At 33.8% G+C, this 19,605-nt stretch overlaps 1 protein-coding gene across 1 annotated transcript in view; it reads right to left on the reverse strand.

The window, feature by feature from the left end:
* SPAG16 (sperm associated antigen 16) overlaps positions 1-19,605 on the reverse strand; it is a 759,782-nt gene that overhangs the window by 352,413 nt on the left and 387,764 nt on the right. Inside the window, exon 13 of the mRNA XM_033111509.1 lies at positions 11,339-11,524. Coding sequence (XP_032967400.1) covers positions 11,339-11,524 — 186 coding nt within the window. The remainder of the gene's footprint in view (positions 1-11,338; positions 11,525-19,605) is intronic.

Here is a 19,605-nt window from a genome sequence, read left to right on the forward strand (position 1 = left end):
AAAAAAAAGATTTGAAAGTTTTTAGAAGAGGTGAAGAAACAAAGAGGCCAAAGTGTTAGATGGATTTTCTGCTTGGATATTGCCGTTGCACTCAATGAAGACAGTGGCCATCTGCTAAATAATTCAGAATATGATGGGGATAACCGGACGTTCAGTATATGACTATAAAATGGAAGAGTATCCAATGGTACAGTTTTAAACTGGGTGCTTCTAAGAAGTGAGGTTGGAGGAAGGTGGTAGAAAGGAAAAGTGGTCGTAAAGAACATTGACGAAATGTACATCATTAACGTATATAGTAATTAAACAAATGTTGACTACTCTCTCAGTTCCGAGTATTGTTCGGGTTCTGAGAACACATTAGGAACAAGCCTCCAGATCCACTGGTAGGTGGAATTTTTGTCAGTAACCCCAGACAAATTTAACATTTACTCTGTGTGTGTGCGTGTGTGTATATATATATACATATATACACATATATACATATATATATACATATACATATATACGTATACACATACATATACATACATATATATAAATATAATTAAGATGCAAGAGATGTGTGCAAAACTCTAAAGTAAATTTTATGTATGTACCTCAAGGACAGGGTCTACATGTTTAGTATTCAGTGTGGATTGTAAATCTTTGAGGAAGGATTAAGGGGAGGAAGTTGCATGCTCCCTTAGAAAAGGGACTCAATCTCCTCAAGGGATAGCCAGTTTAAGCAAGAAGATAAAAGAGGACTTTGAAGAGATTGTGGATATAGAATATTTAGCTGATGACAGGCACTGAATTCTAATGCATACAGTGAAAGGGATATCAGAGGTGAGAGAGAGATAAAGTCTGACTGGTGGATATGTGAACAATATCTAGAATGCAATGGTTGGCTTTATCGTGGTGATCCAAATAATCACAGCTGTTATCTGATGAAATTAATATCAATGGCTTCTTAAGGGATTGTAAATAATCAATCCCGATTTGGGGACTGGGTTCTTAGGTAGCTGGTAGTGGTAAGCACATCAACATAGAAAATAAGAGCCATGACAATTCAGATAATTTAAGAGCTACTTTTGTTGGCGATATCAGTGAAAGTCTCAAGTCTAAGATGTCATAGCCTGCTTAGAAATGAGCAGGAGACCATGACAGTAAGGAGTAGAGGTGGGTGCATAGATAATTCACATATATTTATTAGTCAATGTTATTTGTGAAAAAGATTTATAATTCATAAAGAATATTAAGGATGTAGGCAGTATCTTTCGGTGCAGACATATATTTTTATAACAGTTTTGCATATACATATGATATATTAATTCATATATGTAAAATAGTAAAGTTAAATTTATTCTGGAGATACTGACATTATTATTCTCTAAAAAGTGCATTTAAATTGTCACATGGTAACTATAGAAATAGACAATGAAATAAGTTATATATCACCTTTAAAATTGGAAGTATCAGACACTTTTATAAACTTGTGAAAATCTGGAAAAAGACAATCAAGAAAAAACTGTTAGACACTCACTTTCTTTTATTGTAGTCATGGCTTTCATATAAAGACATGTTTTGTGTTTCTAGGCTAAAACACTGTCCCTTTTAAAATGCACATTTAGATTATCACCCTGAACTTCCAACAGTAACTTTAAATCTTAAATTTATGGGTAATACATTTTACTTGGACATGTATTCAGACAATAATACATAAAATAATTATAATGAACTCATTCTACATTTTCAAGAATAATTTTTAAATGCCTGTATTACTTAAAGTAACAACTTTTTCTTTTTTTTTAACATCCCTCTGAATCTGTCTGTATACTTAGGAAACACATAATTTAGGTACACATTTTACCAGCCAGGGGTAGACACTTGATATAATATAAACAGGAGGGGATACAACACATCTTAGTATAATTATTTATAATCATTATTACTGCATAGAGTTTTAGACTCTTTCTTGCTAATGTGTATTATTCTAAACTTCATCATATTCTTTCTTACTCAAAATAAAAAATGAACTGACATGATAATCCCAAATCAAAATGAAACACAAGCATCACAGGAAAGTTTCCTCTTCATGTGAAAACTGCTTTAAACTGTCTTAACGGGGTGGTTTGGGTACCTAATAAAATTTATATTTTATGTAATTTAGGAGGTATGGATAACCAGTGGCTAACCTGGTAGGTACATAGTTTGTAATTATTGAAAAAATGATACTGCTCCTGTAAGACCTGACCTAGGTTGTGAGGCGACCAAAGGCCAGATCCGGGATAATCATTTCATATTCCTTGACAGAAGACAGTCTGGTGCATTTTCTACCCAGGACACATATTAATAAGCTTTGCTCTTATTGATACATGTTAGGAATTTGCACAAACTCACGTCAGACACTATGAAGTAATATTTAAAATTTCCATGAAAATTTTATTCCCTAGTGGTTTACTGAACAGAACAAATTTGCCTTTATTCTCTAAGTAGGAAGTGTGTCGTATCTAACAACATGGTTTTATATAAGACAATAGCTTAATTCCACCTAAAACTTTATTACTTGCTATTTTTATATTAGCTAGTTTACATCTTTTATTTTGATTTGATGCACTTGGACATTCAATTCATTTCAGTAACAACTGAATCAAATCTTACAGTTTTCTTTATATGAAAACCTTTTCAATAATTCTAAAACGATGTTTCAGGGGCATGATAGTTAGCTTTTGCTGTCGCAAATAAATGGTTTTGAAACAAGTTCAGTTTTGGAGTCATAGATAAAATATAAAAAAATAAAAATCCTGATTAAATTATATTTAAGTACTTGAGATAGTCAAATATTTATGTCACTCCAAAATTAATTTAAAGTTGAATATTTAAATTCACTGTATTAATACTAACATATTTATGTCAGCATAAACACACACACACACACACACACACACACACACACACAGGATTAAACCTTAAAGATAAAAACACATAATTCATTTTAGTTTTTTTACCTCAAATATACTATGCCTATGTATCATTTTAATATATATTAATGAAGAAATGCATTAAACCCTTTTAGTTACTAGCACTGAAAAGGACTAAGATATCTACTGACCAGATTTCTTTCAGTGGGGTGGAAAATGGGTGTTGCATCTTTTATATGTTAGAGTTCTTGCTTTAATTGGTGGTAATAGAGAAATCAAATGCTATAAAATACCTATATCCAGTCTTATTGCAATATCTTTAGTTTCACTAATACTCATCCAAATTATTTCTAATATACAGGTTAGCTGTATTGTGACTTCACAAACAGAAAGTGTCCCTCATGTAATGCAAGTTAGATGCAAATCACACATCTCATTTATATGAAATCGTATTTGTTCTGTAAATGTATAGGGCTGAATGCTAAAATCTTAATGACATGTAATTCTTTTATTGATCAACCCGTATATACTGGTGTAAAAGGACATTCGCATCAAGTTAGGGCAGTGGATAGTGCGCTCACAGCACTCCACCTGCATACACACAAGACCATACTGGTCGTGAGACAGCTTGACTTTTCAATCATGGTATAACTTGCTAAATGAAATCTAAACTTAGCTTTGATATATATTTTCTCCCTAAGATAGACACTTCCTGAATAGTGCTTATTAATTATGCACTGTTTTGGGGGAAACATGGCAGTGAAAAGGTATAAGCAATCTTTTTTTTTTTTTTTTTGGTGCTTATCTGCATATTTATTTTCAACAATACTTAGAATTTAAAGTCTATAGTTCAAGGGAGAACTACTAACTTGAATATAAATGAAAATCCAAGAAGATGTAAGGATTGATTTATCATTCCTAGAACAGGATAAATAGATCACAAGAGGTCAATTTATGTACATTGCCATTTCTTTTAATGTCACATAATTATGTTTCAAGCACTGCTTTAGCAGTCTATTAATATATACCTTGGGTGCCTAGAGGGCAACTGGTGGGTCTTTATTTACCACACAGGTGTTAATGTACCAACAACCTATGCCCTTAAGTCTTTATACTTCTTCCATGATTGTGTTTTCCAACCATTAATATTGTACATTATGTTTTTCATCTCTAAAAATATCCAACTTTGCCAATGAATCATAAAGAATATGAAATGCATTATTAATGAACTATTTTAGATTGTAAATCATAAACTCCATTTTTGTAACTTATTTAGTGCTATCTTATTACTAATTTTATAATAAAAAATAAATTTCTTCCATTTTAGAGTCCACCTTGGTGCATTATTTGCCTGAAAGAAATCTATGGTATATTTATTCAAAGAGGATAACAACGTAAGAGAATCTTAATATTTCACATGTCTTTTTTTCTAAAATTCAACTGTTCCCTTTATCTATATCCCTTTTGTTTCCTTCATCTCAGTGCAGGGGTTATGATCGGGAAATAAATTGTTAAATTACAATGGAAGCAATGCTGGTGGGCAGGAGGGAACATTCAAGTGTCTTCAATGGAAATTACTTGTTAGGTGAACAGTAAGAAGGCATTCCTCATTGTACAGCTGTTTCTGGAATTCCAGTTGACAGATCTAGTTGGAAAAGCCTATTATAAAGTTCACATTAGTGTTCCAGTATAAAGAGGATGAACTTTTTGCTTTTCAGATGTCTCAAAGTGTAACAGGCGATTTGTTTTCTTTCTGTCACAACTTACAATACCTCAGCAATCCCTATGGTCTTTACCTTTCAAATCTATCCAGACTACCAAAAACAAACAAACAAACAAACAAAACAAACAAACAAACAAAAAATCGTATTACCTTCACTGTTCCCATTATGCCTCAAGCCTTCACTGTCTTTTGCCTGGATTGTTGCAATAGACCCCGGGCTGGTCTTCCTGCTTTTACCCTTGTACTCCCACCCATCCTTTGTCACAGTCTAATCTCAACACCGTAACCAGAGTCATCCTGTAAAAGTATAAAAGGGATTATATGACTCTACTGTTCAAAACCCTCCATTGGTTTCCCATCTCATTGAGATATAGGTCTAAGTCATTCAAATGTGCTACTCGGTCCAATGTTATATGCGCATACACATATAACTGCCTTTCCTCCACTATTCACTCATCTGCTCATTCTACTCCAGTCTCACTGGCCTCCTCGCTGTCCCTTAGTCACATGAATCCTGCCACCACCATGAGGGAGTTCACTTCCCAGAAGAGCTTGGGATGTTCTTCTCCTAGATATATTCTTGGCTTGTTGCAGCATGTACTTCAGGTTATCCAAATGTCAGCTTTATACTGGGAATTTCCCTGACCGTCCTGTTTAATATAGCAATCCTTTCCAGTGCTTACCATTCCTTTCCACTTCCCATATTTTTTTCTCTATAAAATTTATCATCCCTAAATACTGTACATAATTATTATTTTTTCATTTGGCTTATTTTATGTTTCCCAATAGAATGCTATCTACATGAGGGCAGGAATATTTTTCTGTGTTTTTTTTTCTATTTCATGTACTGCTATAGCTTAGTGACTAACATAATGCACACAACAGAGTGAGTGTTAAATGTGTATTTATTGGGTCTATAAATAAATTAAAAAAAAAACTGTTAGGGCCATCACAGGGGAGGTTCTATTTATATTCCATCAGCTTGACTGCAGTCAGTAAAAGTGGTTCTCAGCAGTAAATGTAGTCAGTGATACCATAAAATTGAGATTCTCAGAGCTTTTATTGCTTAACTGAAATAATTATTATAGAATCAGACTTCTACTAATGGAGACACTAATAAATTATTGTTGCATATTTTCTTATAACTTACAGCTACTTTTACAGGCATTAACTTGCATGTAAGCCAATTGACTTACAAGTATTGCTACCGTCAAATAGAACTTCAGAGACTCAAATAGTATTGCAGCAGAAACCAAGGATGGGAAATAAGAAGGGGCAAGGGAAAAAAAAAGTAGAGGGAGTTGTATAGCCGTCTATACCAGCACAGAACGTCTATTACTACCCTGTTCAAACAATTCTGAAAACATTGCAGGCCTTGTCTTAGTTGCCTTATTAATATGTCATGAGGGGAAAACATATCACCTAAAAATTATTCACCAGGTGCCTATATCGGTCTGGGCAGGCTTAAGTACTATAATAAACAGACTGGAAAAATAATTCCTCAAATAAAGCGAAAGTTTATTTCCTTATTGTTGGAGAATCCAGAGAATGTTTCAGCCTAACTAGAGGTAAGGAATGGAGGTGGCTTTACTTTAAGCGGCTGACAATCACTCTGTCATTTTCAATAATTGGCTTCTAAGATTACACTGGACATTGATATTTCATCCCACCACCAGGGGGAAAAATAAAGAATGGCATATATCACTTCAACTAATATTCTATTGTATAGATGTAGTGACATAACCACACTTAATAAAAGGGCAGCTGAGAAATACTGCTTAGATCGATTGGCAAGTGCCCACTTAAAATGAAAGAAGGAGGGAGTGGGTTCTGGTGAACAGCTAACAACTGCCACAGTCTGGCCTCTTGTTCACTGAATATCTGTAGCATCCTTACTTCCACATGCAGAATATTCACTGTTCCCTCCCCTTTCCCACCCCCCAAAGGAGATAACACAACGTCCCATTCACGTACTGCATATATTTCACAGACCAGGATTTCTGCATAATGCACAATCTGCTACTGGGTTCAGAGGTGTCTCTAGCTGTCTGGTGACCAATCAAATAAAAGAGAAGTTTTCTGCCTCCCCATCACCACAGACACAGTGTACAATGGTGAAGCTAGGACAGAAGGACGGCAACACAAACTCCAATACAGACAATAGAAAAATGGGAAACGCAAAAGAGTTACTAGTCCAATAGTGGAAGAATCCAGGGGAATCACGTTGAGGAGCTTTGCCGTGGCACACAAGAAAGTTCACTGATCCGATCACGCCTCCCTCTCTAAGAGGAAACTCTTTGCCCATTGTTCTCTGTGGCCTCTGGTTTTGTTCCATGGCCAACGTTCTTCCTAATCCATTATCCTCTATAGCCACGTCTGATGTGGCTGCTGTGGTCTGTGCCTTCTAGAAGTCCACTTCCTTTGCATGCAAGTGAAGGGCCCAGAGGACTGTTGTACAGTTTGAAGAGTCATGGAAGAGTAAGAACAGGCTCATGGTTTCTTTGTCAATACTAATCTCTCAAAAACTTAGTAGGTTTCTGATGTGTTTGCTTACAGTCAATGCAAAGTAGCAGTAATCACAGATTGCCTTTCCAAATAGTTTTCAACCTGCTTTATTTTTCTCTATCAACTTAATCTTGAGGTCATCTGAAACAATACATTTGGATATAAGGGCAACAGATTTACGCGTTACCTCTCACTATTGGGGTCCAGAAGCTGTTGAATTTTACAAAGTTCTATGCTTCCTTTCATTCTGGTTAGAAACAAATCAATTCTTGCCTAAGTAATTATCTTGCTAAAAGCAGTAGGGGCAGCTACACTCAGTGACATTTTGGCTGTTTCCAATCCCTTCCTTTAAAGCTACAAACTAAACAGGTATGTGGTCTACATACCACGTACAAATACTGGAGTGACGGTATACCATTCAAATATCCAGTTACCTTGGAAGAAAAGCGGCCAGACGTTAACCAGAACACCCTATTTGATGTTATAAATTTCAGATGCAATGTATATTCTCTGATTGCTTCAAAATTGCTGCATTTTTAAATTATTTGTAATCTCATCGAAGGCAATAATGGAGTCTTAGAATTTTCTAATGTCTATAACACATCTCAACACTGGCAATTCATTTCATGAATACCTATGCTTTAAAGAAACATAATTTTTATAGCCAACTGAGATATTTTCTGATTTTCCTATCCCATTTTCATCATTTTATAGATTCATATAGAATAAAACAACAATTAAATTATAGTTTGAATGTGGATGGAAGCAGGGAGAGCAGTTTCTTCTGTGTAGGTGTCGATTTTTTTCTTTATTATTCATGCAACCAAACATCCATGTACCAAGCACTCTCTGCTTAGGATACAATGGGTGTGTCTGTTTGTGTGCGTTCACAGTTCTGTGTTTTGAGACTAATTTTTAAAGACTATATTAAAAATTAAGGTAGAAATCAATGATTACAACTTGAAACATAAATTTCTACTTTGTATAAATGATAATTCAGAAGATCATCGATGTATTACTGTTAATTATTCATAGAAAACTTAGAGTGTTCACACATTAAGAGTAACACAGATATTGTTCTTATTAGCATTTAGTAAAAGTGGCTCTTGATTTGGCTATTCTACATTAATTGTGATTCTCAGTTATCCCACTTTCTGGTGAGCTAATTGGATGGTTTTTTGTTAGTAATGTCCAATTCAGGAACAGATGCTAGGCTAGAGCCAGGGGCTCAGAGGGAAGGGCAGTTTGTAGGAGAGAATAATAAATAGGCTAAACTCTTCCTACCCTGGTGAACAGCAGTCTATCAACATATTTTTTATTAATGACTATGTGGCATCAGGATAAGATATTACAACGAGGCATAGAACAGCTTCTACAACCAAAATCTTACAAAAGCAAATAACTTCTCCCTTTAAGCCATTAAAACTGGTTCCAATAACCTATGAAATTTTAAAGTCAGGCACTAGCTTTAGACATATGTACCCAGCTCTGACCCACGAGTAATTGTAAATTACAGTTCAGTGCTTTGATTATAACTCTGAAAGATAAATCAATAGCCACTATATAAACAATCAATTAATCTTTTATTTGTCAATGTTTGTCAGCTTCAAAATTGGTATAAGTTTTTTGTCTTTGATGATGAAGGTAAGCTCTTGACATTGATGGGAATTTTGAAATGTAAAAAAAAAAAAATTCTGGTGTCAATTCTCGGAGCAATTTTAATGTGTTATAGCAATATCGACTGGGTATCAACTGGAGACATTATTTGGATATCAGATCATGGAAAAAAGCCGTCAAGTCAAAGTGTCTGAAATCATTCTAAGTAAGGCTGAGTCTACAGGGAATAAGTATTTAACCATAGTTAAGTTAAAACACTATGATTGATTAAGACATCTAAAGATATGTTATATTTTAGAATGGGCCACAATATTTCATGAAAATCCTTATCTAAGCCACAGATGATAAAAATTAAAATTAGAGACTAGTGTTAAAATTTGAGTTATATAAGATGAATAAGTCCTAGAGATATACTGTATAACACAGTCCCCATAGTTAACAACACCATATTGTGTACTGAAAAAGTTGCTCAGAGGCTAGATCTTATGTTAAGTGTTCTTATAAAATATAACAATAAATAAAGAGGGCGGGAGGAAATGTTTGGAGATGATAGCTGTGTTGATGGCATAGGTTGGTAATAATTTCATGAGTATGGATTTAACTGCAAAGTAATCAAGTTGTTGCATACATTAGATCTTTACAGCTTTGTGTATGTTGATCGTACCTCAATAAAGTCATTTTTAAAAATACCAATAATCTGTTAAAATAAATGTTTATAAAATCTGGTCACATAATTAGAAACATAAAATTAAGAATTACAAGTGACTGATTATTCCAGGTAACCAGTAGGTAACCATTTGAGAATTAAAACCTATCTTACAGAATATTCCAACATTATTTAGCTGTATTTTTATAACTCGGGTGGATTATGCTATTTACCCATTAATGTCCCTTATCTACCAAGGTATAGTCAGGATGTAGGATTTAATAAATAGGATTGTTAACTATGTGTAAATTTATAAGTAGGTAACTAAAAAGAGAAAAATAAAACATTAGGTATCATGGAAAAAGCAACTGCAGGAAGGGGCTGCCACCTGTAAGATTGAGTGAACAAAGGGAATAGAGTGGAATTATTAAAACTTAGAACCTTGGAGAGGGGTGCCTGCAGAGCTGAAACTCAGCCCTCTGCGTGGAGGCACTTACTTTTTTGCTGGTATTGGTGCTCTGCAACTTAGAGGAAGGGCTGTGCATAGCTACAAACAGAGACCTCTGAGAAGAGGGCACCTACTAGCTGGAGCTAATGTCTTTGATGATGGCATAATGCACCTGTTTCTGCAAGTGACAACTGGATTCAACTGCTGTAATGAGAACAAACTGCTGTTGCTAAGGTGCAGTATTGCTAGTGATGTTCCCTGGAACTTTAAGTCTAAAAGAAGCCCATAGGAAGAAGACAGGATGGATCATATCCTCTCTTCCTCCTCCAGCACTGCAGTCTCCTACAAGCAATCCCTAATGCTAAAGCCTAACAGAGAGTCAGCTGGCACAATGAAAATGTGGAGTTTGGTGCTGAGAAAAAAATACCATAAGTACTGGTAGATGGCATTAGGAGATAATCAACTGATGCATAGGACAGAGCATACACCCTTTCAGTGAATCCTGCCAGAAAACCTGCTGACTTTTTGCAAGCACCTTACTTGCCCCTCTTCTAAATATGTTATCTATGATATAAGGAAGAAAGGAGAAAGTTTGTTTAAGGTACCTGGTTTTATACATGACCTCAAAGCAACAGTGTCCACCTTTAAAGTGAGTCCATCTTCTTCTTACAAAATAAATTGCAATGGCTCAGTAACAATTGTTGACCTAACATTTTAGGAGCTGTTTTCACATATATTTGGAAAATGGGCATTGTTCAATAATCAAAGTGATCGGAAGTCTGACTGATAATTTATAATACCTCAGCTAGCTGAAACGATCATGATATTTGCTGGTAGTTATTTATATCCTATTTGTATACATAATAGGATGTAATAATCATCCAAACATACATGAATGACAGGTGTGTTGACACTGTAAACATATTTGTCTGTCTTCAATTAGGATCAAAATTCATGTGATATTATATTGGACTTTGCATACAATAAATCTCATTAGTTCTTACAAATTGTGAATTACCAAAAAGCATTTAATTTGGGAAAATATTGTATTAAAATTAAGCATGAAGCAAGTAATTACTTCTGTCATATTTATGTCTATTAAATTGTTAGTTTGATAATACAGAGTGATAACAATCTGTGAAAGGGAGAACTAAAAACCGAACTCTTTAAAATGAGTATTTGTTTCTATCTTGCTTAAAACAAACAGCTTCCCAATGAAGCAATTCTAATCTTATTACATCCCTTGATCTTGATACCTAAGGTTAGAAAGGATTCATTATACCAACAAAGATTAATGAAGTTAGAAGTGGATTTCACAGAGATTATTTAAGTAGCTCTCTATAATTTTATCAACTAAGAATTTTAAAGAAAAATGTTTCCCAGTGGTAGCACTGAGGGATAAAACAAACAAACAAACAAACAAACAAACAAACAAACAAAACATTACTGATGCATATTTATCAATGTAGAGGGTTAATAATGTTTAAAATACTTCTTACCTATTAACATCCCAGATTTTACTCGTGGTATCCAAGGAGGAAGACGCCACAAAATCACCACAGGTGTGCCATGTACAGGACCATACCGCATGGCCATGTCCTTCGAAGGTCAAAATGCAATTGCCTTTAGACAGGTCCCATAATTTAACTGTAGTGTCACCACTTGCAGTAGCCAATTTGTTGCCACTATTTGGAAAAACATGAAAAGTGTATGTGTTAAAAAGAAAATTACAATTTATTTTTTAAATGGTTGTACTCTGTGAGTAATTTGCGTGTGGGTGTTTCTGAGTTATTTTTACTTTTCATGGCTTATCCAAATGCCTGAATCTTATTATCTTAAGTCTGCACAATTATATACTTACTTGTATTCTTTAGTAATTCAAGTTGATGAGAGTTGCACAATTTCTAGATTAATTCTCCTATATTCTTCTAGATGAATTCATTAAATCATATATATACACATATACGTAGCATGTGTTGGGTTCAGGGCTATGTGTTAGGCCCTGCGGATGATGTAGCTTCAAATGAAGATGATTTACGAGTAGATGTAGGTTAAGAAATTTGAGAAAAACAATACAATACAAAACAATAGGTTGACATCACTTATATTTGTCTTAATAAACTGTTCCAAGATTACTGTTTACATGATGAAGGAAAAAATAAATCAGAATGAGGAGGCTTTTGAACTAAATCTTGAGAGATGAAAAATTTTGAAGTGCTGGGTGGTTGAGGAAGGAAGAGCCATTGGATTTTCCATTTAAGTCATTAGTAGATGTTGTGGCTCTCAAGTGGTGGGCACAAAAGCTAGTTTAAGAAATGAATGGGTATCAACGACACAAGCAGAAATATCTAGGCTTGCTTTGGTAAAATATCAACTGCAAGAAAATTTCAGTTCCATCAACTTCACATCCTCCTGACATTCATGATCCTTTTACCGTGTTTCCCCAAAAATAAGACCTAGCCGGACAATCAGCTCTAATGCGTCTTTTGGAGCAAAAATTAATATAAGACCCAGTGTTGTATTATATGAATTATATTATATTATATTACATTATATTATATTACATAAGATCCGGTCTTATATTATAGTAAAATTTATTTTTAATTATAGTAAAATTATATTATTTAATCCTCACAACCATCCTATAGGATGGGCACCATCATTATCTTCAAATCATTTGAACAACATCAGCGAGCTAGCAAGTGGAAGATTCAGAATTTCTTCAAGGAGCTAAGAGAAAATAATGTTACTCTAGATCTATCAAAAATCTTTCTCAAAACACAGGCAAATAAAAATTGCTTCCACTAAATAAAGCAGTTCTCCCCTATAGGAACTACCATGTATATTTCAGAGAAAAATTTTAAAATCCTAGAAGGAAGATGTGAAATGAAAGAATGGTGAGCACAGACTCTGGCAAACATGCCAATATATTCAAATATTTGTGTACATAAGTAGTGCTTGAAAAAATAAAAATAAAAAACAACGAAGATAATATTGACAATAATGTTCCTGTGTTGTTCAGAAGGGAAGGCAAATACACTGATACATTTTAAACTTTGTTAAGTCTGGATGGTAAAATGTCAAGGGTAACCATTATAAGAACAGGAATAAAGTTTATACCTTCTAGACCTGTATAAGTAAAAATAAATGGGTAAGAAAAGCAAACAATTATAAACATGTATCCAAATTATAAACATAAATCCAAAATAAAGCAAGAAAGGAGGAGGAAAAGCACTACAATAAGTGGTACACATAGAAAACAAACAAAAGAAAAAAGACACTAGAAAAAAATTCAAACATAATAATACTAATAAATACAAATGAACTAAATTGGAAATTAAAAGACAAAAAGTTTTTAGTTTGGCTAAAAAGGAAACAATTCAGCAATATGTTGTTTACATGAGGCACATGAAACTCCTAAAAACACACAAAGATTGAAAGTACAAGAAATTAAAAATAGATACCTAGCTAAAGAAAATAAAAATAAAGATGAGGTAGATATATTAACGCAGACAAAAAAAACATCAGGGCAAAAATGTGTTATTAGGGATAGAGAGAGTTCCTATATAAAGATAAAATGTTTCATTCCTAGAAAGGATTAAAACCTAAATTATATAAAAATACTAAATGCATCTTAACTGAAAGTAACAATGTTAGAACCATAAAAACAAAAATGACCAACCTATTGTCAACGTGAAACATTTACACACATCTCTCAATTTATTTTTCTAATTCAAAATATAAATAAAGATATGGAATATTTAAGGAATTAAAATTACATATTTTAACGGCCATTTATAAAATCCTTTACCAAATAATGAGGGTTACACATTATTCTGAAGCATATATGGAACACTTATGAAAACAGAAAATAAGCTATAAAGCAAGTCTTAACAAATTTAACATAATTTTATATTTTCTCATTGTTAAGTCAATTGGCATAAATGAACAACAAAATTACATATTTTTAAAACCTATATATGTGTTCATTTTAAAATGTAGTTTTAAATAACCTACATATCCAAGGAGAAATAATAGTGGATGTTTGCAAATATTAAACCTGAATGAAAAAACAACATATCAAAACTATGAAGTGAAATAAAAATAGTATTTCGAAAGCACCTTAGTTTTTTTTTACCTCCTTATAATGAAAAAAAGACAGCCTCAAAATTGTTCTGCTAAGCATGAGATTTTAAGTTTAGAAAAAAATATGCTATAAACTATAATGGAAGATCAATAAAGCTCAGAGTTGTTCTTGAAGAAACCAATAAAATAAATAAATCTTGGCGAAGTCTGAAAAAAAAAGAAAGATACAAAAAGTTCTTTCAAAATGATAATCTATTAAGCCAGATACTGAGGGGATTTTACGAAAGTATAAAGTAATGTCATTCTTTCCTATTTTTTTTTTTCTGTTTGGGAATTACATTTATTTTTTATAAAAATGTTATATCAACATGATTTTTTTGCAGATTATGAACAAATACATTATGTCAACTTCGTTTGGGTCAAGCAAATTTATGCATTGCAAATAGTAAGCAATATATGGATCAATTATATTTAGAAATACTTTATATTTCCCGTAATTGCTTTTTTCCATATTTTGCATGTTCTTCATGCAAATTATTGACATTTTTCAGACTTTAGCAGATAACTACAGAACTATTAGAGTTTGTTGCTGTTGAAAATGACCACAGTTTTGAGAACTAAATATATTACAAGTTTCACATTGACACTAATTACATATTTTTAAGAAATGTGCTAAAGTGTTTCATAAGAGGGATGGAACAGACTCAAGGCCTCTTGTTTCACAAATCAGGAAGTGGAAACTACAGAAGCAAGAAAACTTGGTTGCCTTCTCATTCTGCTTCGCTAGACAACCCATGTGACCTTGGATAGGCCCTTTAACATATACATTTAAGATCCCTTAACTTCATTATCTTTATTTGAAAATATGGATAAGTTCTGCTCAATATAACATAAAATGTTGAAGATCAAATAAGAGAATTCTTAAAACAGTACATTTTAATTCTAGGCACTACTCCAATTTAAGATTATTTTATAAAAAGATTACCTTGTGATCTCTAGGTCATTTTTTATATGGAATTGATGATTCGTATTTCCATAAATAGTGGAGTAAAATCATTACTGCCATTAGATTGCAGTTTCAAGTATCTGTGACTATTCAACAGGACTATCTGAATTTATAAAAGAACCATCAGTCACAATGTCCTCAGTTACCATAGAAAATGTAATGTGTTATATAGCAGAACAACATATAACCAAAATCTAGTTAAATTAAATATTTCACTCACTTTCTTTGCATAGGTAAAAATATAATTTTCGTTTCACTGAGCTCATAAATTATATTAGAAAAGCTCACATTTAGAATTAAGACACATTTGAGATACATTTAGCGTGCCCATTTTTTTTAGTACCCCAAACTTTAAAAGTTGAAAGAAAAATAGCTGAAAATGCTCTTATACAAGTTACAGTAAACCCTTGGCCTTTGATACAGAGGAGCTGGCTGCATGTCATCCATAATTTGGGTTGCATACATAAACAAGTTATGTATAGCAAGGTATCTTGGTAGAGAGGAAAGAAAATGTAGAATTACAAAACTACCAATTCTTTTTTTTTTTTTTAATTTATTTTTAATTTATTGGGGTGACAATTGTTAGTAAAATTACATAGATTTCAGGTGTGCAATTCTGTATCACATCATCCATAAATCACATTGTGTGTTCACCACCCAGAGTCAGCTCCCCAATTCTTTTTATTCTGTTTAATCCTTTGCATTTATGTAATCGGGCTGTAGATGCAGAAAAAATTGGTAGGTGAGTTTATGAAACTTTATGTGGAGATCACGAGTAATGGTGTCACCCTGGAATAAGATAGCAATGCCCCTAGAATGCCTTCAAATGTTCAAGTATCAATTTGTCTTTGGGATTATTTTATTATTTAGTTTTCTTATTGCATTAACATGCCTCTGGATATTCTCTAGTTGTCAGTCATACACACGTATGTATGTGACACATTAAAAATGCATATTCTTGAAATACACAGCCTTGGCTAATCATGATATTTTAATATAGAATCATAGTTACTAAAATGCTGTTCTCATTCTTTTTCAAAAATAAGTTTCTGTGCATACCTTAGGTCCTTGTCTAGAAAAAATTCTCAGGATATTAAATCTCAAATTTTCCCAGCTATCTCAAGACCTCTTCATTTGACACTTTCTTTTCATACTCTTTCTTTTCACCCAATGTTCTAGGAAGAGGAGAGCACAATGTGCAGGGTGCAGACCCTGAGAAGGGCACGGATGACTTGCTCAAGAAGCTGAAAGGTCAGTGCAGTATTGGGGGCCAGGGGAGATGGGGAATGGATGGTGGTGTGAGAGTAGTGGAGATGTGCAAATGGAGACCTGCGAAGTAGGAGGGGCCAGACCATTCCTACCACTCCGGGCCTTCTTGGCAAAGGCAAGGTATTTGGAATTTAGCCTAAGTTCTGAGAGATTTCAAGACCAGGAGATTCATATATCCATTTCACAATTAGTACAGATACTGTACTAGACAACTCAGTCCAGTGTCCTCCTGTGTTGATCAAACACACTGAGCATGCTCCCTTCAGGACATCTGCATACGATTCTTCTCGCATGGCTTGCTCTATGACTTCAGTTAAAGACATTTTCTTTAAACTTATCTTAACACAGAGGACATCTCTGACAATCTCACTTAAAATATTGCATCACCACAGATTTTTGCCTCCCGCTGCTTCCCCTCACTGTGTTATTTTTCTCCATATATTAAACTATATATTACTTACTTTATTTATTGTCTCTCTCTGTCAATAGAAGGTAACAGAAAGGGTGCCAAAAGAAAATGTATACCCATTTTAAGAAAGGAAAAAACTGTTAAAATTATGCTGCTGGTAACCACTTTGAGCTCCTCTTGTAAGTGCAGAAGTCAAACGTGACTTGTATTCATCTTTTGTTATTGGTATATATTAAGTATTACAATTTTAATACAGTTTTTTTCCTTTCTTACATTTTTTTTGGCATCCTTTGTATACGAGGGCAGGAATTATTATTATTTTTTATTCACTGCTGCATCCTACTAAGCATCATACTTAGCACATAGGGACTCTCAATAAATAACTATTGAATCCATAAATTAATAAATAAAATACAATTGTAAATATGACACAGTCTTGTTTCTAATAGATAATTCTTCAGGGTTTATAAATACAAAGAAAAATGTAGGCAAATGGATCCTATGCCCCGTTTTACTACTGCATACTTTATTTGAATATTTATTTTCCTAAAGAAGCTTTATTTCACGATATAATAAATTATTTCCTTCCGAATTTTGCCCAAGTTTTTATACATATAAAATTTCAGATCACATTGGATGATATTATCAGATAGCCTCAGGAAAACAGCATATCCCCCAACCACATCATATACTTTTTGGAAAGATACAGACCATAAATAAATTCCATGAATAAATAACTAACTCACATAAAATAAGTTGCAGAAATAATATATCTTCAATTCCTAGTGAAAGTCAACTGCATTGAGTCTTTAGAGCATCACAATAGGGCATTTAATAAAGAGTCAAGTTAGTGTAGCACATTCTACCATTAAGTCTCAATTATACCAGTAGCCTCCTAACTGCTCCTGCCTTTGTTCCTCTAAAATCTTTTATCAGTACAGAAGACTAAAGGATCCTGTCCTTGCTGCTCCTCTGCTCAAAATCCTCCAATGGTTTCGCAGGCCCCAGGGTAAAAACTAAAATCCAAATGATGAAATAAGGCCCCACGTGGTCCACCTGCCACCCACCTAGTTACCACTCTGATCTCCACTCCTACTGCTCTTTCCCTTCTCTCCCTCTCTACTCTAGCTACAGAAAGCCTTTGGGCTTGTTATTCTTTCTTCCAGGAATGTTCTTTTCCAGAAAATCAATGACTGATTCCGTCCCTTTCTTTAGGACTTTACAGAAAGACACATCAAAGGAGGCCTGGCTAAAATGCAATCTCACCAGTGACTCTCCTTTTTCTTTTTTTCTTTTCAGTAGCACTTATCACTATTAACTTACTGTGTATTTTACTGATACCTATTCTTTATTTTCTGTTCTCCTCATGACCTCACAGTTTTGTGGACCTCTGCTTTACCCAGTTCTTTACTATTTGGTATATCCACAGCTAATGAATGCCTTTACATTAGATTCCATACCCTGCCTGAATCTGGTTCTTACAAAAAATATACTATTTACTAACAGTCTCAATTCTGCTATCTTGCAGAGTTTAAAATTATCATCTCTCTGGGCCTAAAATGTGAAGACACGGCTATCGCCCCCTTTTTCACAAAGCACCAGGAGATGTTTATTCTCATTCAGACCAGGAGCCAGGCCTCTTTCTCAGGGCACCAGAGGCAAGAGCTGTCCATTTCCAAAGCCCGTGTGTTCACGTGGTCCATGGAACAGGGAAGCTGCTCTTTCTTGAGAATGATTCCTTTGCCCTGTACAGCAGGCCTCCTCTGTATTCCACTTGCCTTGCAAATCACCAAGTCTGCTTACATATCAAGGAAATGTTTACAACCCAACCTCTTACCTAGTGCTTGGGTCTCTACCCACCAGTTCTATGCTATAACTAGATGACTGTGTTTTTAAAGTTCATTGATTTATTCCATTACTCCTGAGTATCTACTACATACCAGGGATACAAAGGATATGAAAGATATAAAGCACACATATTCCTCAAATTCTTTACATTTTTCCCTTTGGATTAAATTATAAGAATTAGAAGTTTGTATATATATATATATATATATATATATATATATATATATATATTCAAAGATCACTTTTTCCACTTCTCCTTCCCCACCGTAGAATTGCTTTGACTAAGTTACCTGTTGTTTCATTCACCTGCCTAGCAATAAGGAAAGTTATAAGACACAGCACTATGAAAATCTGTATTATTGAAAGGTTGCTGTTGAGGCTATTGCTCAATAGATTACATATTCCACAAGAGTATCATATACTTTTAAAATGGACCCACTGGTGAAATGCCATTTAGTCCTTAATAGCTGCAGCCATTGTGTTGCTACTGAACAGCTTGAGATGAGTTATTTTAAAGACAATGGAAATCACATAGCTGACTAGTTCTACTTCTTTCTGTTGACTGTTAAATACTTAGTCCCAAAGACAAAGCCCTCCTCTAGCAATGTAAAAAAAAAATAGCATTGTGTTATGTTTTTTATTAATTAATGAATGTCCATATAGCCAACCTCTAATAGAAAGGATTTAAGGTAGAGTACATGCATTTTATGTATTAACTTGACAGCTAGCTTCACCTTATTTTACCTGTTTTAAGTTATCCTTCACCTTAATTATCTCTCAGAAATGTGTCTTCTCATATTTGCAAGTTCCCTAAATGCCTTTGGAAAATGTATGATATAAAATATAATTTAAAACTCTCAAAATGTACTATGTGCTAGGGATAGAAAGATAATGGAAATAAACTCTGCCCTTAAGGACCTCATGGTCTACTAGGTTGTATGAATATATAACCAATTATTTTAAATATTTTCATTAGTATTTTAATACATGACATACAGGATAGAGTAATAGGACAGAGAAGAGTATAACCAATTTTCTAGGCTCGGAAGGCAGTCATGAAAGTTTTAAATAGGTGAATACATCTGAATAAAATCTATATGTACAAGCAGGTGTTAACAATGTGAACATAGAAAAGGAAGAAGGATGAA

The sequence above is a fragment of the Rhinolophus ferrumequinum genome, chromosome 8, assembly GCF_004115265.2.
Source record: "Rhinolophus ferrumequinum isolate MPI-CBG mRhiFer1 chromosome 8, mRhiFer1_v1.p, whole genome shotgun sequence".
In the NCBI taxonomy this organism is placed as follows: Eukaryota; Metazoa; Chordata; class Mammalia; order Chiroptera; family Rhinolophidae; genus Rhinolophus; species Rhinolophus ferrumequinum.